Here is a 22598-nt window from a genome sequence, read left to right as displayed (position 1 = left end):
ATAGGAGGGCAGGAGTCTCTCATGGGTATGACACAAAGCCCAAGCTTGGAGGCCAATTTTTTTCCTTGGCTCCTCTAGGCTGGTGATTTTCTGTGTAGCTGGAGAGGGCCCCATGTATAGCTGAGGAGCTGGCACTGTGCGCAATGCCACCACTGTATGAGGCTGCTTTTCTCTCCCAAACCTGAACATGGGGAGAGGCAGGCAAAGCTGAGCATAGCAGGCTGCCAGAGGAGCTCATACTGACCCATGCAAAGGCAAGCCTAGTGCATGCTGGGAGCTGCCTGTGGCAGCAGTCCTGTCTACCACTTGCTCCTTATCATCTCTGAATCATGTATGGGACTTGCTCACTGGAAGCTCCTGTGGGCCATCTCCCAGGCGTATTTCAGCCAGCAGGATTCCCTGTGGATTTCCTTCTGTGGAATGGCAGCACCTTTCCCACTTCACTTAGGAACGATATGGTTTGGAGCACTTCAAGTTGCCTGTGAGGGCTCATGAGCCTGCTAACACAATATTCCTCTCTCTCACATTTTGCTTTTGCCTGTTTGGATGTTTGGCTGCCATGGCAGATCCAAGTTATTGCTGCTCCGGATTGCTAAACGTTTGGAGAGTGGGATGAGCCGGCACGCCTGGTGAGCTAAAAATGCCGCAGAGGATTGGCAAGCAAGTGGTGCTGGGGAGCGGTGCTGGTGAGCTCACGCCTGGCACTGGCTTTCACCCCTTGGCTTGGAGAAGTATTTTGTGAGTTGCTGTTGCCTTTGGTGATTTTAGACTGGAGTACTCCCACCTCTGAGTCAGAACAGGGATGGTGCCCTGGCTGGCAGCAGGCATTGGGAAGCTGTATATTGTGTCAGGTGACCGTTAAACCTGGGACCACTCTGAGGAGCAAAATCCTGTCTTGTTAGCATCCTGCTGGCACCTACTCCTTCTCAAGAGTTCGTGGCTCAGGTGAGAATTTTTCAAACAACGCAAAACTAAGTGAATGGGTTAGTTAGGAAAGCCACAGCATTACATAGCTACAGACACATATTAAGTGAGGTGAATTTAATTCTAGGGGTTTGCATCTAGAACACCTTAAAAATGTTCTCCATTTGGACCTATCTGACAATTCTTCATTTGAGAGTAGTGGTGAGGAGTTGCACAAGATGGGGTGTGCATTCCAGCCAGTGATGGTTCTGTTTCAGCTGCAGGTAAGTAATCTAGCAGATAAAAGTTTGGGCTCCCCAGGGAGGGATGGAACCAGATTATAAATACGTGGTCTGTAGATATTCTAATTAATAACTCATCTTTGAAATAAGTCAAGCACTTTGACTGCCTGAGATGGAATTTTTACAAGCAGGGTGTGGTGTATCTATGAGATAAAATCCAAATACTCAAGAATGTTTAATTAAAGGGCATGATGTACTCCCATAGAAGATTGTACTCAATGGTGAAAGAAAATATTCAAATGCACAGATGTAGTCTAGTAAGCACTTTTAAAGCCATGACTATAATTAAACTTTTTGACACAAAATATGCCATGAATTATCTTCAAGATCACTCTTGACATGAAGTAGATAAATTGGCTAGAAAAAGGAAAGAAAATGAGTTGTAGGGATTTTCCTTTTTATCTAAGTAATCAGTACTATATAGAATTTGTTTTCCTCTTGAAAAATTAAGTTATTATGGAATATACAATGAATGCTGCCTTGCCTTTCATTGTACCTCTTAGAGTGAAGAGTGAGAGGGTAGACGTTGAGTTTAGCTCCTGTGCTCCAACACAAAATTTCATCTGAACCTGTGCGGAACTGAATAGTTGGAACTCCCTCATTTTACAGGCAAAACACAATGATTTGTCTGCTGATTTACATAGTCAGAATGTTGTTTATGCTAGGAGATTTGCTCAAAAGTCATCTGTGTCCTTTCTTGACAAGATCTCAAGTAGGCATTTCAGGTCTGATTTTCAAAGGCCTTGAGGCATACATTGGGATTTTTAAATCCCCTTATGACTAACAAGTGTCATACTCTCCTCTATGGCAGTCACTGCCTCGGTATTTTTTGTACATCTCCAGATCACCATAATTAGGCACCAACATGCCCCTGAGTTATTTGTGCACCTCAGCAACACATGGAGTGTCTTATTGTTTTCTTCCCATGGATCAGTTGGTTTTGTTGCCTTTGGTTAACAAGCACAAAGTCCGAGTGCAGGTGCTGGCCACCACAGGTATCTGCCAGAACCCTTTCATCTTCAGACCTATAAGCAATGAATACCTTTTGCAAACCCCTTGGGGGATAGAAAACCTGGTTGACAAAGCAGTGTAACTTCAGGGGCCGTCACACTCTGATCAGCGCCTCTCATACACATGGCTTCATACACAGCCAACAATGTGAGGTCAGACAGTCCTGTGATAACCAGAAGGCTACATGGGAACAAGAGAGAACTGAAGAGCTAAAAAGACTGGAAAGAGGTGTTCATTACTGATGATAGAAAGAAGATGAAGGTATAAGGAAGCCAAGAGGAAGGCTCTTCCAGACAGGGAAGTTCTTTGCAGCAATGCCCTGCTGCTGCATAGCAAGAGTGAACCTTTGGCAAGTCCCATTATATGGGACCTGCAGTGTGTTCATAAGTGCTTTTTTTAGTAGGGGTCCCCACTGCTGCAAGCTTGTTTTAAACAAGAGAGCTGCCACCATTGCTGAGTGAGTCAAGGGAATTAGAAAGAAAAAACAGTCCCTTGTGGGTCCAGCTCATGGCCATCTGACACCTGAGCAAGAGGAGAGGATGTGGAAAAAATAGTGTTAGGTGCTTTCCCCTTCCCTCTCTGGGTATATTGGGGCAGAGCAGAGGGCATATTCTCATTAGTAAGCGGTGATTCAACTCATCATGCCACGGTGGACTTCCTCTCTGTGCTACTCTTAACTTCTTTTTAGAAGGCAGAATCACCCCTTTGATCAGATGGAAATATAATCCTTCCTTATGGTGGGCATATAAAGATATTGGCAAGCACCTGTTAGCCAGGTTGCAATTAATAGCACAAAGCCATGCAATCACACAACAAACCAGACAGGGAACCTACACTTTATAGCCTTGTTTTAGACAGCTGGTACTTCTTAAGAGTAAATCTGAGCTGAACAGCTTTCTCACTTCTTGCATCTGTATAGTTAAAGCAAAACCTCAAACTAGCAGACAGATCATCAAAACTGAAAAATAGAATGATTTGGCAGATGTTTTAAAGCTGCTATTGCTTCTATAAAACCAGCAAATGGAAGAATGGTTATTGAAAGCTTTTCAATCACCGTTGCTGGGGTTTTTTTTAATTAGGAGAGTGTATTTTGGAAAGGAGAAAGTTTCTCATTTTTGGGGTTCACATGAAGTTGGTCCCACAGAGTAGCTCCACAAGCACAGCTGTATCACTAGCTTGTGGCCCTTACCCCTGAGGAGGGGTAAGTCCAGAAGGGAGCCATCCTGGAAAGTGTGCTGCTGTCAGCTGGAGAAGATTTCATGACCCTGAAAATGCAACTTCAATTCTGATTTATGAGCCATCCTGGGGACAGGCCTCTGCTGTTTGGTGCAACGGCCCTTTACAAAGAAAAATTAAGTTTCCATCAGCCAGTACTTGGGGGATGCACTCTGCTCTCTGTTAAAAATGATACCTCACCCACACTCAGCATGATGGATGCTGCAGTACATATCCTGGCTGTTAGGATGCTGAGATGTTCAATCTGGCTTTCCAGCCTGAAGACTTCAGCCCTAGGTTTGCCTTCAGTTTGGACTCAGTGGCTGCAGGCAAAGCAGAAGCTGGTTATAGCCTTGAGGGAGGAGAAGATGGAAAGCCTTCACATTCCTCTGCTGGTGCTGTCTCCATTCCCTTGGGAAAGGGGATCATGACATCAGCTCCCGATTGTCCTTTTCATTGGCCTCTCCTGGTTTCCTTTTTGTCTTCTTCTTTGCAATAAGGGAGTCAGTGGCATTGCTGTCACTGTGTGGGCTATCTTCTAGCTGTCCTCTGGGGGCAGTTGATATGGCAAAGACCTTCTAGATTCGAGAGGTAGCAGAGGAGTCATTTTTACCTCCAGCACTGCTCACAGAGCCGTCAGGCTGGTTTTGGTAACCAGCAGCACATGCCCCCCTGAGCATCTACAACCAGTGTGATAGAAGTCTCTGCAAGGTCAAGAAAGGCAGAATATAAGTGTAGTAGTCCTCTCTGATTCCTGTCTGATTTACTTTTCCTCACGCCTTGTGCTGCATTCTTTTAACTCGGTGAACTGTTTTCATTGTGGACAGAGGGTTTTTTCTGCATGTGGTCTAAAAGGGTGATTCATTGTCATTTTGGAAGCATACTTCTAAAATGAGTATTATTACTTTTCAGCAAGGAATCAGGATTCATCCTTGACTGTTAGAGTGTGATACTTTTTCTTGCCCATTCCATCCTTTTCGTCCTGTGCTTAATATTGTATCACTCCTGCTAAAAGTTGCAGATACCATGTCTCTTGCGCTGTCACAGAATCAGAAGGCAGAGACTACCAGTAGTGCTAGAAATGGCTACCCACTTTTCTAAGGAAAAACACAACATGGGTAGATCTTTTGCTTGCAGACCTCAAATTAAAAAAAAAAAAAAAAACAAAAACAAAAACAAAAAAACCCCAAACTCAAACCAAAATACCTTCAAAGCCATATTGGGATACTCCTGAAGTCAGACAGTTTAGCCTGCTTAATTCAAGCACATGATTAGGGGTTTGCTGACTCTTAGTTTAGCAATTTTTGGGAAAATAAGACTGGATGAGTGAGGTGTTGACAAGTGGATTTAAAGCAGCTTTTCATGGAGGTTCAGGTGATATGTGAGGCTGTGGTCTGGGCATGAGCCACAGTTGTCACTTGACTTAGTTTTGGTTGCAGTTGAGAAGACCTACACCAAAGTTATCAATCAGCAAATCTGCTCCAGACTTGCCAGATTATTGCATGTTAACATGCACCCAAAATCTGAAATGAAACACAGTTAAAATTAAAATGCAGCTTTACCAGAAGCCAGATGCTTCATTATGAGCTGAGCTAACCTACCTGCCAAATACTGCTAACCTGCATGAGGCAGGCGATTAATTTTTTACAAGTCTACTTTAGGAACTAGACACCTGTCCTCTATTCCTAAAAGTAATATCTCAGTGGAAACAAATTTTTTTTTCTTGGTACTCCAAATTACATAAAACATATATCATGAAAATTATGTTGCCTGCATTCTGTATCAAGATATACTGGGGGCCAGTTCATATTTCAGATCCCTTTCACACCAACCTAACTCCAATGGAATTTCTGGTTGTATACTTTCTAATTTTTATATATAAGAAGAGTAAAAAATTACATCTGTAACACACTTTGTGATCTGGAATATCAGTATATATGGTTATAATATAGATTTTCTATTTTAATTAGTCATTATTTCAACTTACAGGCTGAAGCAGTGGAAAATATGGTGTCCAATTACTCAGATGCTCTCTCAAAGTACATTGCATCTTCCTTTATGAGCAGAGGTGTATAATTTCTTTTGTTGTGAAGAATAGCTTGAGATCTTCTTTGATACATGCCATGAAAGGGCATTACAGCATCTGCTGTATACATACACAGAAATAAAATTTTTTGCATGCTGTCAGTGCAGTGAAATCAAATAAACTTTCTCCTCCCTCCATATGTTTAAGAAATAATTTAGCAGGAGTTGCATATTTTCACTGAAACAGTTGAAACATGCTAGTGATCAGTTTACTTACACATGGTAAAAATAATATAGGTTGCAGACAGATTTGCAATGCACTTTTTAAACACCTGTTTTTAATGTTTCAATACCCAATAAAGCAGGGGAACTCCTGCTTTTGGTTTGCATGCAGATGTTATGCACACTGGGATTTAAAAGTCTGCTGCCTAGGTTTCAAATGCAGTAAACAGCACTTGCAGGCACAGTGTGGGTACATTTTGGGGAGTTGCAGACTCTGGAGTGTTCCTCAATGAGTTTTACTCTTTAGGACACTGATAACGTGGTGTCACAGCCAAATGTGAATCCTGGCAAAAATCCACAGTCGTCACAAGAAAGAGAACTGCTTCCTTGCCACTTGCAATCCTGCTCATGTAGAAGTACTACTGTCCAGTTCTGTGTAATGAGAAGGGGAATGAATGTTTGAGAGGCGGAGCACTGATCTATTGCAGTGAAACCAAGTACTTAAATATGTCCTTAAACTTTCATAAAGTTGGATTAAATGTTGAATATGTACTTAAGCTTTCTATCAAGTAAGTATACATTGATTAACTGGCAATTAATTGTGCAACGTATTGCCACTCAGGTTACTCAGCTGCAAAATCTAGCGTAAGACATTTTTGCTGCCTTGCCACGGGTGTTAAAAGAGATTGGGTGTCAGGCTGGGTGGGGCTGCGAACTGCCCAAAAATAGCATGATAAAGGGGAGCAAGTTGCAGTAGCTGCATTCTGTTCTTGCAGGCCTCTTTGCTACTTTTCAGGAGACCTACTAGGTTTTCCCACTTAAAAATCTGATGCTTTTTGGGCAGCAGTTGCAGATTCCCTGTATATTGCTACTTCATTTTGATGGTTTTCAGATGAATGCTACTAACTGGATCCTCCTTTTCCTCTGTCTTCAGTCTCTTTGATTTTGGGCTCCCTCAGGACGACTGCTTCTTGTTTTTGTTCTGCCACCATTTTGCCGGTCCATATCTAATGGCCATGAAGTCTCTGAAGCTTTTACTGGATGTCTTGATAGCAAGTCAGATGTGATGATACTGGAGCCAAGCTCTCCATCATTGTGCAAAATCTTCCCATTACTTTCCTCTGTCTTTGGGCAAACTGTACCCTTCTTCATGTCATCTAAGTCGGCAATTTAGACTGTTCAATGAAGTCTACTCTATTTAGCTGCTTGCTGTCCCTGTGCCAGTATGAAAACAACAGTATCAGCATGCATGTTCTGTGCAGGCCATGGATACCCACACTTGCTGTGCTAAATAAGCTGCACGTTCCTGTCCCCTCGGCTCTGCCCAGCACCCATGGGAGGACAGTGGCTCGCCTGGGAAGCCCACAGCACACCGTGACTGCACAAACATAAATAATTAGAAGGGAGTGGAGTGGGAGACACATCATATTTCATTTCTGGAGAGCTGTTCAGAGATGAGCTGTGCATGAAGCCCCAGTGCAACTCATGCACAGAGGGTTAGCCCTGACTTTTCATCCCCCTCTTAGCATTTTCACCTGAGGCAGCTGCTTGGTTTAGCGCTGCAAGCAGAGACACCTGAGCATCCGATGGTTGCAGCATGTCAGGATTAAGAAGCTTGAGCAGGGCTTGCACAGTGCTGCTTGTTCTCACCAGCGGCTAGGACTAGCAGAGCCTTGGCTCTCCTGCATGCACCCGCCTGGATGGAATGCTTTGCTCCTGAGTACGGGCACAGAAGGGATGCGGGTGCCTGTTTTGGATGAGACCGACCATTGCCAAGGCGAGCACCGATGCACAGGGCAGCAGGGCACTGGATGCAGCCGCAGGGCAAGGGGATGGATGCTGTGCGGGTGTTCCCAGCAGCATGCCAGGGACAGCAGGAAGCACTGGGGCCAGTGAGGGGCTAAGCTCCTGCTGCCAGCCCCCCTCCCTGCATATCCTGGCCTTACGTCTTGTTGTTATGATTGCTATGGAAATAATTTCAATATGTTTCACAGCTCTGAGTTGCTGTGTCTTGCATTGTTTGGATGGAAAGCTGCTTGACTGGTTTTGGAGAGTGGCTGTACATGCACAAATACTAGCTGATTTTTTTGGTGGTGGAAAGTAGGAGATTCACAGCATGGTTTTAATTAGAACTGCTCATTTAGTCTTTCATTGCAGTGTGTTCTTTAGTTGAAAGATAATTTAATTGTCTTTGTTTTGGAAGATTTTCGTGCTTGTCTGTGTGAAATGTCTTTATTTACTGTGCCTCACTGTGCTTTGTTCATAGCTTTGATTATGAGGAGAGTCAAAAACAAAACTTCCCTGGGCTATATTATTTTCTACCTGCTGTGGGTTTTAATATAGTCCCACTTGTATACATGTACCAAGTGTCTGCATTTCTAGGACAAAATCAACAGAGAAAATCAGCAAAGCATGAAGGGGTAGATTTAGCTGTAAAACTCTTACTGACTTGAACAGGAATAGCGTGTGTAAAAGTTGTCAAGTGCTGAAGAAGTGTAACTGGTATGGGTCAGTTTGGTTTTTCTGGAGAAGTCCACAGAAGATACCACTTGTTGAACAAAAGGCAAAACCCCAAAAAAATCCTGCCTTGTCTTATTAATATTATTATCATATTCAGATCTTGTAACACCTCCTTTTCAGGGAAGAGTATTTAGTGTGGTTGTAACACAGTGCAGCATGGATCATCCTTGTTTATATATACAAGAATATTTAGATAATATCTGTCATATCACAATTTTTAAAAAAGCTATATAAAATATGCAAATCTCTTTCGTAGCTGCAGGAACTCATAAAATTGCTCAGATTATGCAGTTATAAAAAGAAAGAATTCTAGATGCCATTTTTTAATCAATCCTTAATAATCCTGAAATAATTCTGTAAATAGGTTCCAAATTCATTTTCAACCACCTCTTTTGCAGTGATATTGTTTTCATTATGTGGGCCTTATGTGCTGCAGCTCTTACTCTGCAATGACATAATATTCTTCAATGTAGACTCAAATCTTGTTACTGAATACAGTTTATAGAGTGTTATTGACCACAAACTGTCATACAGCTGTAGACTTGTACACAAACTCCACCCACAGATGCAAACTTGAGCTTCCAGGGACAAACAAATTTAGACCACAATTGCAGGCACATGTGCTAGCATATAGGTACACAAGTAATCTCAAGCACATATCCTGAATACATCAAAACCTAATTTTCTAATCCCTCACAGTTTTGAGGAAAACCTTAAAATATGTGAACTGGCACAGCCTCACTGCTGACTACAAGAGCCCCATTTGAGATGGAAGCAGGTTGGAGAGGCTTTGCAAAGAACAAGATAGTGCAGTGAAAATAGTGAAGCTGGCCTATGGCTCTGCAGTTTTGCTGTCCTAAATGAAATCCCTGAAAATCTTAACTCAAATAGATTTTACAGGGGTAGTTGCTCTAATCACAGGGCAGTGTTAATCTGGAAGCCTATCTGTAATAGCAGATGTTTGTAGGAAAATTATCTGGTGAGTAAAAACAGTCTTGTTCCTCCAGTTTGAGTAAAAATAAAGAAAAAATAATGAAATTTGGCCCTTGGGTTTTCCAATTATTATTAAATTCTCTTTTCCCTTTTTGTAGTAGAAAAAGGTGTGTAATACACATTTGAATTGAATGTAAAAAGTGGTCATTAGCAGAAATAGGGCGCAGGATTATATTTTTATTATGATTTAAGCATGCCATCCAATTTTGGAACAATGACAACAGCAAGGCCACTGAAACTGTATGTGATGGTGCTCCAGAACTTCTTGTGCACTCCAGAGCAGAGGTCAGGAGCACTGTTGGGACTAGAGGGTTGCTGCAGTCTTTGCAGGGAAATGAGCTGCTGCTTTGTGATACCCTTCTGAGGAAGGGAGGGAGGAGTGAGTACTCCCATCACAGGAACAGGGAGGGAAGCTGCAGAGAGAGCTGTCAAGTGTCTGTCTTCTGGCCATGACTGCCTTGTGCCCAACCTGTGCTGAGGCTGACTCTAGGACCAGGCTAAAGCAGGCCCCCAAAGTCAGGGTGGAAAAGCCAAAGCACTGAATTTAAGCTGTGATGGAATTGACTTTGATCTTTCCCTCTGGGAGGGGAAAGGGCTGCAAAGTACCACTGTCTGAGGTGATAGTCTTGTATCCCTGCTGTGGAAAGCTGTAGGCAGCTGCCTGAAATTAAACATCTGCTGGTGAAGTGCAGAGCGTTGTGTCTGGAGTGGGCTCTGCCTGTGGAAGGTCTTTTCCCAAGAGCTCTGCTCCATATCTCTTAAGATAAAGTGTGCGTGCCTCACAGTACTGCCCTGGGCTTGTGGGACATTCATGCTTTGAACTGTGGCCTGGGCAAGTGACAGGGGCAAGTTCACATTTCAGGGTTTGTTACATGTCTGCTGCTGAGCTAATTGCCTTGGTTTCTCCCTGTAATCAGGGATTGAGTTTAGTGAGCTATTAATTTTATTGTGATGTGAACATCTGACGCTGCTTGGGTAAATCACACCTTCAGAGTGCCTGTCTTGTTTTTCTGGTTGTGATGGCAGCTGAGGTGACTAGACCCTGTTGTTGTCCAGCCTGTACATGTTAAAAGTAAAGTGGCATGAATCACCTGGCTTTTCCCTTTTTCTTTTGACCGGATGTGTTGTGAACAATTGTTTCTAACTGTGCTCAGCAGGCTTTAAGGTGTTACCAATTTGCCAAGACTGAGATGTACTTCTTAGGTTGGATACCCAGGTAAGGCTGGAATATGGCTAGGAGGAGCAGTGCCTTTTAAGACCTTGGCATTTCTATCTCAAGCTTGGAACTTGACCCATACTAGAGCCTCATGTTTGAAGTCAGCAGGTTGATAGAGACACAGTCTGATTTGGGTGTAAAAACACAGATTCTGGTCACATCACCTCCTTGTCATACCTCCCTTCAAATGAGAAATTGTAACCCTCACTATCCCCCTCAGTTCTCAGTCACGCACTGACATCCTGCTCCTCTGACTGCAGCAGGGTCTCATCCATTTACAGCAGCAGATAAGCTACTCTATAAGGCTTTTATTGGCAAGTTCTGCTATTAATATTTACAGCACTTGGCTGTCTTACTGGCTTTAAGCAGGGTTGTGGTGTTAGCCTGTCAGTATTCAAGTCAGAAATTCTAGTGCAACAGCTGTTGCTAAATAATGTTACTCAACGTGACAATATTTAGAATGATTGATTGAAAATAGTCCCTGTATGTTGAGAAAGTTTTAGAAATCTTTCATGCTTATTTTATTTACTTGCAGTTGAAGATCTCAAGCCTTTCAGTTCATTGTAGCACTGGTGGCAGAGCACTTCATGGTATGCTCATTGGTCAGTCTTGTCTATTCCATCCATTCGGGTTTTGGATTTTTTTCATTAAAAAAAAGAAGTTGCATCAACCAATGGCATCACCCTCAAGCAACTTAGAGTGTGGAATCCAAACTCTCTATATTTCTTGTAGTTTATTCAGACTGTTCTGAAGGTCAAAACCTTGAATCCAAGCTATAAGATATACCTGACCTATTTTATTGCTGCATTTGGATGCTTTCCATGGAAGACATGCTCTCAGATAAAACTGCAATGCAATCAGAGCTGTAGCACCAGGTGGATCAAAGGTGGTTTGGGGAAGTAGAGTAGGACCAGAAGTGGTCTCCTGGCAGTGTAGTTACTGTCTCTGTTTTGTGAGGAGGCTGAAGCACAGATTGATTAAACAAAGAAGTCTGGAAATATGTAAAAAGGTGTTCTGAGTTTTTTTTTCTGCTCTAATCAAATAATGATCTTTGATAAAGCAAAAGCTGTCTGGCAGTGCTGGATATAGGAACTCAATCAATCCATGCCCAGTTCACTGCACCTTCATCTAAGACATCCTTTCTCTGCACTTCTATAAAATGCCTTGAAACATTTTCCTTCTTTTAATTCCTTCCTACATAAAAAAAAAAACCAACCAAAAAACACCAGCCAAAAATGGACAGAAGTACTTGTGAAAGTTGGAAGCCATCAGTATTCGTGTGACTTTCAGAAGAAGCGAGGAGGTTTATTTCAGAACTTCAGCCAGCCTCCCTTCCCACTCCCTCCTTTCCCCAAACACAGAAAACAGTCAGGGCTCGATTCATGGACTGTCTGATTATAATAAGTCTCACTTGGGGCATACAGCTGTATACCATGCTACTGCGCTATGTGCTTTGTCTGCCTCCACCCTTGAGCCTTCAGTTCTGCTTTGTGCTGTGGCTTTTGTGTCCATTGGCTAATTAAATAGCAAAATGTCTCACATAAGATTTTTTTTGTTTTTTTTAAACAAGTACTTGGCAAATCAGAGAAATTAAGAATTGGAAGTCTATCTGTAGTAACCTTCATGGCAACAGAACAGTAAGTGCAATATTCGTATTATGAATATGGCTCAGTATTTATAGCTCTCCAAATATTTGCAGAGATAAAGCCTTTAAACATAGCCCTAGCTTTCTGTCTTCAGTAGCAGTTTAAATAAATGTCAATTGGAGAGAAGTTAAAATTGAGGCAAAAGGCAGCCATTTCTAGTTTATTATTGTCTTATTGGTGTCTCTGACCTCCAAAAGTTCTATGCCTGAAACTGTGTTGTCCCTGTCTCATATGAGCCAGTGTTTATCTTGGCATGCACCTCAAAAGCACTGGCCTTTAATCAGATAACTCTTGTAAGTAGATGGGTGCCCCATTGTCCTCAAATTCACAAGGGTGAGAATTCAGAGTCATGCAGTTGCTGAAGCACTCATGAGCTGCCGAGTTAAAACATGGCATTGAGGGTGTGTCTCGGATTGGAGGAGTCACCAAGGGATGCTGGCAGTGGGGCTGTAGCATGGCTGGGATGGGCAGTGGTGAAGGACATCATGCTGACGGCACCTGACACACACCCGAGGATCCCGGGCCAGCCTGTGATCACCACAAACGGGAGCGTGCTGGGTGCGAGCAGTGCGTCAGCAGCATGGTGAAAGACAGGCTTGCAAGTATGAGTTTGTCTGGGGTATCTGCCTAAGAACATGTAATAAATTCCTTCTACAGAGCTCTTGTGATAATTTATATTTTTTAACCCATGCATGGCCATGGGTATGACTATCCAAACTGAAAGCCGTCATGGATGCTGAAGGCAAACCTTTTGAGTAGAAACTCTATTGAGTTTCTACTCTACTGAGTTTCTAGAGTGAGGGGTTGGGTAGTTTCAGGGACACTGTTGTGTTGGACTTACCCCCAGACCTGGATTTATAAAATCCTTGGAGAGTGATGAGGCAGCAAGGATTAGGAGAAGAACATTTCTATTGTCTTGTGGTAGAAGATGTTATGAGAGCAGTAATGATTTCTTGGTGTCCCAGTGAATAAGGTGCCCAGGACTTACAAATCCATTTCATTAGTAACTCCTTTTCTGATGGGCATCTCTTTTGTGAGTCTAACAGTTTTAGGAGGAGTGTGACACAGGTTGGTTTTAGGTACATGTAATTTTTAGGAGGAAAATCCTTCCTAGAAATAGGGAGTAGTGTCTTGCGGCTGCTTAGACAAGGAGCTTTCATGGCTATGCTGAGAGCCAGCAGCCACGAAGGCTGTTTTTCCCTGGATAGAGACTGAAATTACTTGTGAGCCAGTGACTGAGTGTACAGCATCTCTATTACATTAAGATTAATAATTCCTCAGCATATTTACAGCTGGAAGTTTTATATAGATCTTTATTCATCATGATGTGAACAGCTGCTCTTTTGCTGGTCTGTTGAGTTAAGGTCCAAGTGGCAGCACTAGAAAGTGCCACATAAAACACACTCCTGCTGTTTTCATTCACTGATCTCCCTTCCAGCTCGAGTCCTTGGCCCAGGGTTGGCCCCTTGTAGGAGCAAGCCATCCTATTTTTATTTGTGGACCAGCTCTGACAGAATTTGGATCTTAAAACAGTTTGAGTAAATCCAAGGAAAATCACTTTAAGAAAGAAAAAATAAATCCTGAAAGTGGCACAACAATCCATAGGAATTCCTGTTACAATTTTAAGTAAGTGAATAGTAACATGTTTCATTGCACAGAGCATAATTTATTCTATTTTTTTGCTTAACTGCATCAGATGCAGTACAGCAAAATCTGTCACAGCCAGAGGGTCGTCTCAGCTCCTAAGGAAGTATTTTATTTTCTATTTGGTTGTTTTTTGAGGGGTTGTTCTGTTTTGCTGTATTTCATTTTTTCATTCTGAAGTCTGTCTGTTCTGCTGTTTTGAATAAGATGCTCCCCCTTTTCAGGATGTTCTCTCACAAGAGTGTCCAAGCGAACCAAGTTCAGCACCCAAATAGTCACTGACAAAGTGTCTGGAGCTGAGCTGTGCATGTCATCCAAAAAACCGGCACCCTTTATTGCTTGCCTGGTTGCTGGCAAAGGGAAGATTTTCCTGTCAGGATGATGTGCCTCTCTCAGTCCTAGGTACACAGAAGCAGGAGTGTAGACATCTGGAAAGAGCAAGGGGCTCATGGGTGGCACGGCAGTGACTGAAATGTATACACCTGCAGAGTGTGAGCTTGAAGGTGGAGAGAAAAAGCTGGAAAGAGACAGGGATTCTGCAACACACAGAGCAAGAGACGTGCCTCAGCGGTTTGCTGGTGCTCTGTCAATGCTGCCTGTCTGCTTCGCTGGCACTGCCAGGGCTGTTTGCTCCTTGTCCTGTGGGAACCTGAATCCCCAGAGTAGGGGCTGCCAGCCCCTGCCTGGCTCATGCTTGGTAGATCAGGGTACAGATGCCTGTTTGTGCCCTGCTGCTGCCCTTCAGCATGCAGTACACCCTTGATCTGCAGGAGAACTGCCCAGCTTCCCTCTGGAGCAGAGGGGTCAAAGGGGGGGTTCCATAAACCAGTTCCCATGGCACCTGAGATTTGGGAGAGGAGCTTGAGAGGAGAGCCATTACAGTCCCCCGCCTCAGGGCATCTGAGGTGTGTTTTTTTTCTCAGACCTCTCCCAGCAAAAGAATTAAGGGCCAAACCAGGTAAAAAATAGGTATTGGGGAATTTTGCAACAAATGGGGCAGCCTTTTCCTGACTCTTTTTCCCAGAGGCATAGGTTGCTGGCTCCCAGAGCCTTCAGCAGCAGGTTCCTGGGCATTTTCAGCTGGAGGCATGGTGGCAGGGCAGCTCGGTGGCTGCCCAGGCAGAGGTTGGGCAGGATCTCTGCAGTGCACACCAGAATAGATGCCCTGGTCTCCTGACCTCACCCCCTGTGCCTGTGCTTCACATGACAGTCACTGCCCACAAGATCAGCTTTTCCCTCCTGCCGTTCAAATCCATGATGCAGTGGCTTACGTCTTCCAGTGCTTCTGTGTGGGAGCCTAAAGTAAATTCTTTTTCTTGAAAATCAGATTCATGACACTATTTTTATGTATGCTCGGTGCTAACTGCTGAAATCAATACCCAAAATGTTTGTGCACTTTCTTTGTAAATTAAACAGCTTGATCTTTGATTTGGTTTTAAAAAACCAGGACACTGAGCACACACTGATGGTATTTTGTTGAGGTTGTATATTAGGTACACTTTTAAAACATGACAATTTGTTTCCCTTTATCATTTATCATGTGCAGTTCCTGAAAAAATAAATACCTGCTGCTTGAAAAAGTTAGCAATAAAGCTATTTAGTGTACAGCTCCAAAGCATTAGCTTAAAGACATGACAAGCACTTGTCTTGACTTTAAAATGTCCCTATTTTATAGATTTTATTCTGTTTGACCTTTTTTGAAAGCATTGCAATTGCTTTCCAAAACATTGATAGGGATAAAAGGGAAAGAAGCCACCTTACAACCAGACTGGTTGTTGGTCTCCCCAGTGATTCTCACCAGACTGACTCGGGTATTCCTTGAACAGTTCTGGGAATGCAAATGGGACAGATAGCTATGTAAGGCATTGCTAAGCATAAGCACTGTGGTACCTGCTGCAAGCAGTGTGGTCATCAGTTACATGGTCAGATAAGTAGTTATTGTCCTTAATATTTTTAGAAGCATAATTTTTATTGTTGTCTTTATTATATAGCAAACATAAAAAAACAGGCACACACAAGAGGTATTGCTAATATGAATGTTCCCTGTGGCATTTTTTGGCACATCATTATCATTAAGGAGGCAGCCTCTATGGGCCTCAAGAGTCTCAAGCACAAGCTGCTGACTGGTTTTGAGAGTGAACACTAAGTCCCTGGTCATACCCTGCTTTGTTATTAGTCAGAGCTCAGCCTTTAATGCATTGGGACAGGGTAAGCCCTAAATTATACCCTAATGTTCATTTAATATATTTGCAAAAGAGTCCAGGTCTGGAGGAATGCACCACTGTAGGGTTTTTGCAGTCCTTTCCCCAAACTCCCAGTAAGTACACTTGAAAGCTTTTACACAGGATAGCTCGCTTTCTTCCTGACTGATGTCATGGGTGGCACAGATGGTGTATCTGGCTGGTGTGTCCCATGAGAACAGGACCATTTTTTTGGTGGCCTCCCGGAGCCTCTCCAGACTGAGGCCTCCTTGTTATGACAGGTAGCTTTCTGAGCATTTCAACAGATGCTTGGGCATGCCAAAAGCATAAAGCACTTGGAAAGGGAACGTGCAGAATATTTCAACTGCGTTTCTTAAAATAAATGCCATGGCTTAAATAATACGTTTTCCTCACTGTCTGTAGAATAACCACTGAAGCTGAAATAGCATTTGAGTTATTGGATGTGGCATTTGCAAAATTTCCTCAAAATTTGGTAACCATAGCAAGGTTTGGGGAGGTTTTGCTTTTTTTTTTGTAGTGCTTATGTTCAAAACACCTCATCTCCTTCTGCTCATCGTTTTCCAAGTCTGTTCAATTCCAATTGGCAGATTTAATAGATGTGTACCAGAAGGACATTTGGAATCCAGGCAGCCTTGGTATGCTCATGTCTGTGATAAACCAGAGATCATCATGGCTGTAGGGCTGAATCAGATAGTACCTTGCTCATGGCTGTGAGGGGTGACAAGCCTGTTTCCCTCACGCTTCACTGGCCACTGGAGGAAGATTCCTGACATTCAGTGCCACGGCATCTGGACACATGAAAACATCCAGCCCCAGCACACAGTACATCTCCTTGAGGAAAGGCTGGGGTTTGCTTTGGCACCCTGCACTGAGTTGAGCAGCAATTTACTGGTGAAAATCAAGACATGTTGGTGGGAGAAAGTGCTGGGAAAGCGATGATGGAGAGGTGTAGGAATCCCAGGGAAGGCTTGATGCGGTGGCTCAGCTGGTGCAGCCTTTTCTTTCTCTCTTGCGTAAGATGACGAAGAGCTTAGCTGTGATCCGTCCTGTTCTGGTGTTAATTACCAGTGACTGCATCACTTTTGATAAAATTAGAGGAGTGTGTAATAGGCCTGCAATTAAGTCTGATTTTGATCTTAGCAGCTTCAGACAATAAAAATGAAAATGTCATTTGAGATGAGTTCAAGTATTTTTAACAGTGTTACTCAAAGAGGAAAAAGAGCAGAGTAGTCAGTGTTTGGTCAGAACAAGAAAATATTACCTACTTTCATTTAAAAACCAAACACTTGGCCACACAGTTCTTATCTGCATATTTAAGTCTTTCCTGCATCTTTCCTTTGTACAACACCCATGACTGCTGTATCACTGCCTTTATTTGGGAAGGGAAACTCATTCAGAAATGTGCTCCTGGTCCTTTTTTGCAGTTCTTTTTACAGTTTCACAGCAGGAGAAAGTACACCTTTTTCTACTTGGATCTATGTATTGCCAAGCAAAGCATGCTTGGTAGGAAAGACACGTCCTTTATCATGAATGCTGTAGCTGAGAGCACCTTTGTCACCCATACTCAACCGCTGAGTTATTAAGAGCTTTGGACTGTGTTACACAGAGAAAAAGATAAAAATAGGGTGTCTGACGCATGCATCCCATGTTGCACACCAGGAAACTGAATCGCTCTTCCACCTAGTACAGTACCCCAGAGCATACATGGAAAATATGCATGGATATGCATATGCGAGATCTTTCCTCACCAAGAAAAATGCTCAGTCACCCTTTTTTCCCATCCCATTTTACACTGATCTTGTTTGATATTCCCTTTGACTGCTGGCAAACCTAACAGGCAAAAGTCCCACAACAGTGCTTTTACTGCTACCGCTCCTCACTGTTGAACCTGTCTCCCATGTTTTCAGGGAATGGTGAAATATTCTTATTACACCCAGCTGCCAGTAAGCAGGATCTTGCCCATTCACCAGACATCTGCAGTATGCTGAAAACTCCTGAGGCTCAGCACTCTGTCACAGAAATAATGCACTGGGTGCATAGACTAAAATAAGTAATTCACAGTATGTGCCCCTTTAAATGTTAATCCTTGCATCGCTTTCTTTTATTGCTTCTGTTGGCATACACAATTATGTGACATAATATAAAAGTAAATAATGTGATGCAATGGGTAAAGCTCAAAAGGAAATACAAATTACAGATCAGATGCTTCCTAACACAGAATACGGCATAAAACTTACAGTGACGTGAGTGTGAATTTTTCTTATTTTGAGGGCAGCAAAATCTAGCATGTAGAAATTACATGAGTCTTTCTGGATGTTTCTGGCACTTCCTAAGTCAGGGAGTAAGTGACTTTGGGTAATAGATCCAAAATAAAGTATTGCTCTGCTCTAGGATAGAGCCTTTAAAAATAGCAAACACAAATTTAGCTTGACAATTACAAACCTTAAAAAACAATGCAAAACATGCAACTGCGATCTCATTATTTATTTTCCAGCATGTGAACACTTTTCATGGGAAGGCAGGTGTGCAAAACTGAGGACTATGGGTGTTTGCCTCCTGGTAGGAAACCTGTGGGAAAAGCGCAGGCTCAGCAATAGGTTACAAACTATGGCAGCAGCCAAGTTCAGATTTAAAGATAAAGCCTAAAATAGCAGAACCCAATGCAAGACCAACAGTTTTGGTCCTCTTTGCCCACATTCAGTAAAACATATGGGTACCTTGATGTGCAATTTGCTTTTGCTGAATTGAGTTTTGAGTTACTCGCTAGTCTATTTTTACATTTTAAGTGTTCTTGTAACTCAATATGTGTTTGTTTTAATTTTACACTCTCCATAAAAAGCATCCTCCATGACGACTTGGAGAAGTGACCACTGGCAATGCATAGAAATTTATTTGCCTGGCATGTCACACTGTCTTACTTTTCCCCCTGCAAACCCACGTGCTGGTCTTGACCAAAAATACCCTGGGATACCTTGTGTCGCCTCCCCTACCTAAGCTTTGCTGCTGAGGCTCTGGAAGTGGTGAGGCAAGGAAGATCAGCTTGGGACAAATCCAGGTCACTCCACCAGCCCTGCTCACACACACTGTTGGTATTAATGAGCAGCCAGGCTGTCATGTGCAGGGAGCAGGGTGGTGATGAGTAGGACAGTAGCTTCCCTGTGGTCACTGACTATACCAGGAGCACACCTGTGATCACCCACCTGCAGCTCAAGCTGCATGTCTCTCTCTGGGGAAGAAAGCCAGGAATCTCACTTCTTGCAGCATAGTGCTGACATGTGTGTCAGGGGCCATAGGAGTGGGTGTTCCATGTGGAGCTGGAGGGAGGTTCACAGCCCATGGCATCCTCCTGAAGGCAGTGTACAGGCATAGCTCTGCTTTTCTCTCTCTGTTATTTTGCTGATAGTGAAGATTTTCAAACTGCCACTAATGTGTTTCCAATTTTACAATGCTGGCATGGAACCATCATATCATATCATATCATATCATATCATATCATATCATATCAACATGTCACAACCCCCTGGCTCTGAGCTGCCTTTGTATGTCTCAGGAATGCAGAGCTGATGAAATAGTGTAGAAAGGCTAGAAATGAGCCTTCTCTTCCTTCTATCCATGTGAATCCCTTCCAGCATTCACGTGCCTTAGGTAAGGATATAAAAATTGCTGCACCAAATCAAACAAAAAATGCTTTTGTTCTCTTTGCTTTTCTGACCAAAGTGTGGGGTGAAAAATTTACAGTGTGCTCGATTGGTGATGGAAGATGTGTCTGGGCTCATCGTCCTCCCTTCCTCATGCCTTGGTCACTGTGGTACCTGAAATTTTGCCACTATGAATTGCTGTTGCCATTCACAATGCTTGATAGTGGCGAGAGGGCTTTGGGCCTGTTAGCACCCACCAGAATTTTGCAGGGCTCAAGGAGTAAAAGTGATTCAAGATCTTTGTTTTTAATAGCATTCCTGCTATCAGATGGTAAAGTACCCCAGAGAGATAACATGAAATTGCTTTGTAAGATTTAAGGAGAGTGAAAATAGACAAAAATACAAATATAAGCAGCATTTGATATATGGGTTTCACCACTTGCTTTCAGCTTTATTTAGCTTTGAACTTGCATCTACCTTAAAATTAGTGTTGCTCCTTACCAAATTATGGTAAGTTTTGAGCTGCCATATTCAGTGATGGTGAATAACTCACGCCCAAACCCACCTGAACCATTCAGAAAGGAACCTAAACCTACAACAAAGTGAGCAGGTTTGCTCTAGGGTGGGGTGTCTCCTGGGACAGTGCACCTTGCCCACATTGCTCTCTCCTATAGTTGCTACATCCTCCCTTCCCTTGGGACAAGGCTTCACCACTAACCCCTGTAAGATAACTGTTTTTGTGAGATTCATTTCCCCATGTCAGGTGGCAGCCACAAGTGGGACGTTGTCTGGGGACTCCACAGCAGTGGGAACCATGAGTAGCTTCTACAGGAGATGGTGTGGATGAGGTCAGGCTCTGCTTCCTTCGCATCCTGTGGCAGAAATAACTCTTGTTGTCATCAGAGCAGTCACCGTAATGTGGATGAGGTTCAACCCAGGCCCAAGAGCTTCAATGAGATTTTTGTGTGATTATAACAAAAATTTGACGCACATGGTGAGCTGCTAATCATGTATATGTGATCTGTCTCCGTGCTGTCCCAGGAGGTATTTACCAGCATAAAAATCAGCTAATGAGGGTACGGGTCACAAGCAGCAGACTGCTGCTGCATGAGGGATGTCCAAGGAACATGGGGATGGGTGAGCTGTGTCCTTTCCATCTGCAAACTGTCAGTTTTGAAGGAACATCAAGTTTATTGTGTTTCTCTGCTGAACACTGCAGCAGAATTTATGCAAAGTTTTCTGTGGATGTAGCAGGAGTACTCAAAAGCTCAGCCCATCTAAAGTGCCTCAGGTCCTTTAGGATAATGAGACATTTTGTGAGTGCACCTTTTTATTGTACCAATATTACATTACAGGAAAAATGGAAGGGGGGAACTTAACACATAGCACCTGTCACAAGTTCTCTCCTTGAATTAGGCTCTCCTGCTTATAAAAGTTTAATTGATTCCTAGCAGTTTATGTGCATGGTGCTCAGTGGGCGTTTTCTGTTCTCTTGCCAGCTCCATGGTTACTTAGAAAGCGAGCCACTCACGCTGCAGCTGTTCATTGGGACTGCAGACGACCGCCTGCTGCGACCCCATGCCTTCTACCAGGTTCACCGGATCACTGGCAAGACTGTTTCCACCACCAGCCATGAAACAATACTTTCCAACACCAAAGTCCTGGAAATTCCACTTCTTCCAGAGAACAACATGAGAGCAATGTAAGACCAAGGCACCATGTCTGACTCCTAGCAGTTTCGTCTTGGTCACCTCACTTAATTTCTTTGGGGTTTGTTTCTTTTTGTACACAATTTTCTTTTCCCTATCTTCTTTCTTCTTTCCCTACATTTCTCTCTGTGATAGCAGGTTTTCACAACTTTGCTGAGACAAATTGCCGCTAATCAGCTTAACAGCAAAACGAATTGCACAAATATTTATGACAACTGATTTGCTTTCATTCTAGAGTTTCAGCCAATGTGCTTATTTGCCATTTAAAATAAGTATCTCAGTTACTGAGCTGTAAATATCTCCTACCTCAGCTCCTGCATTTAGTTTCTAAATATGACACCTGTTGCTCCTATACGCACTAGCACAAGGAATAGAGCTGATTAAAATTTATCTTTTGATGTCAAAGGAAACTCTTAGAGAGCATTTCCAAGTACCCTTGTGGTTTTTCTGAGAGAAATAAAACCACTCATTTCTCACATAATAAAACTCAGCATGGCACTTGCTTACAAGCAAATCTTCCAGACCTAGGAAGAGTTACCTCTGAGAACCTTTATTCAAAGGTGATGCAGTTTACAGATTGAGTTGTTAAATGGGCTAAGTTTAGTGCTAAGCGGAAAAGCAGGCATGGATATCTTTGGATATCTGAATGATAATTAGGTGTCCTGTAGGTCCATTAAACATCTGTAAACATCGTTATAGGATGGGATATAAAGGTTAAAATAGCCTTCTGTGTAAGTGATATACATGAGACCTTCCACACTATTTTATCCTGTTCTCTCTGTACCCCTCCCTCAAATCAACCTAGCCCCTTATCTGAGTTGTCTCCCCCCTCATTCAAATCATCCTAACACTTATCTGAGGTGTCTGCCTTTGGAGGAATTTCTGTGTGCTTGCGTGCAAGTACAGCTCTTGGTGTGTGTGTGTGTGTGTGTGTGTATAAATATAAATGTATTCATATTTATATATAGATAGATGCATGCACCTTTGTGTGTCTATACGTAGGAAGATAGAAAGCAAGCAAGAAATCCTGACCTCCACCGAACCAAATACCTTGGGAAAAATCACAATATCACTCCTTGTTTTTCATACAGTTTTCCATGCCTTAATGAAGTGGAAAATGCTATCAGACAGCTAAAGTCCTTCCACACATTGTGGTTATTAGAAGCTGGTTTGCAGTGTCATGTACAGCATGCCCTGGAGTGCCTCATGTAAACAGAAGAGCCAGAATATGTTTAGCTGCATTGCCAGCTGGGCTTAGAGTGATCACTCAAGACCTGAGGATCTCTCTTGGTGCATTGTGTTAAAAGTCACGACAAGCCTTCAAAATTATTG

At 42.9% G+C, this 22598-nt stretch overlaps 1 protein-coding gene across 4 annotated transcripts in view; it reads left to right on the top strand.

The window, feature by feature from the left end:
- The window catches only part of NFATC1 (nuclear factor of activated T cells 1), a 114197-nt gene that overhangs the window by 22168 nt on the left and 69431 nt on the right, over positions 1-22598 (top strand). For all 4 annotated transcript variants that reach the window (XM_053946963.1, XM_053946975.1, XM_053946954.1 and 1 more), the window contains exon 4: positions 21057-21259. In XM_053946963.1, the coding sequence (XP_053802938.1) occupies positions 21057-21259 (203 nt within the window). The remainder of the gene's footprint in view (positions 1-21056; positions 21260-22598) is intronic.

This window comes from Vidua chalybeata, chromosome 1 (genome assembly GCF_026979565.1).
Source record: "Vidua chalybeata isolate OUT-0048 chromosome 1, bVidCha1 merged haplotype, whole genome shotgun sequence".
In the NCBI taxonomy this organism is placed as follows: Eukaryota; Metazoa; Chordata; class Aves; order Passeriformes; family Viduidae; genus Vidua; species Vidua chalybeata.
The sequence above is the reverse complement of the archived record's forward strand: the minus strand, read 5'-3'. Positions and strand labels throughout refer to the sequence as shown.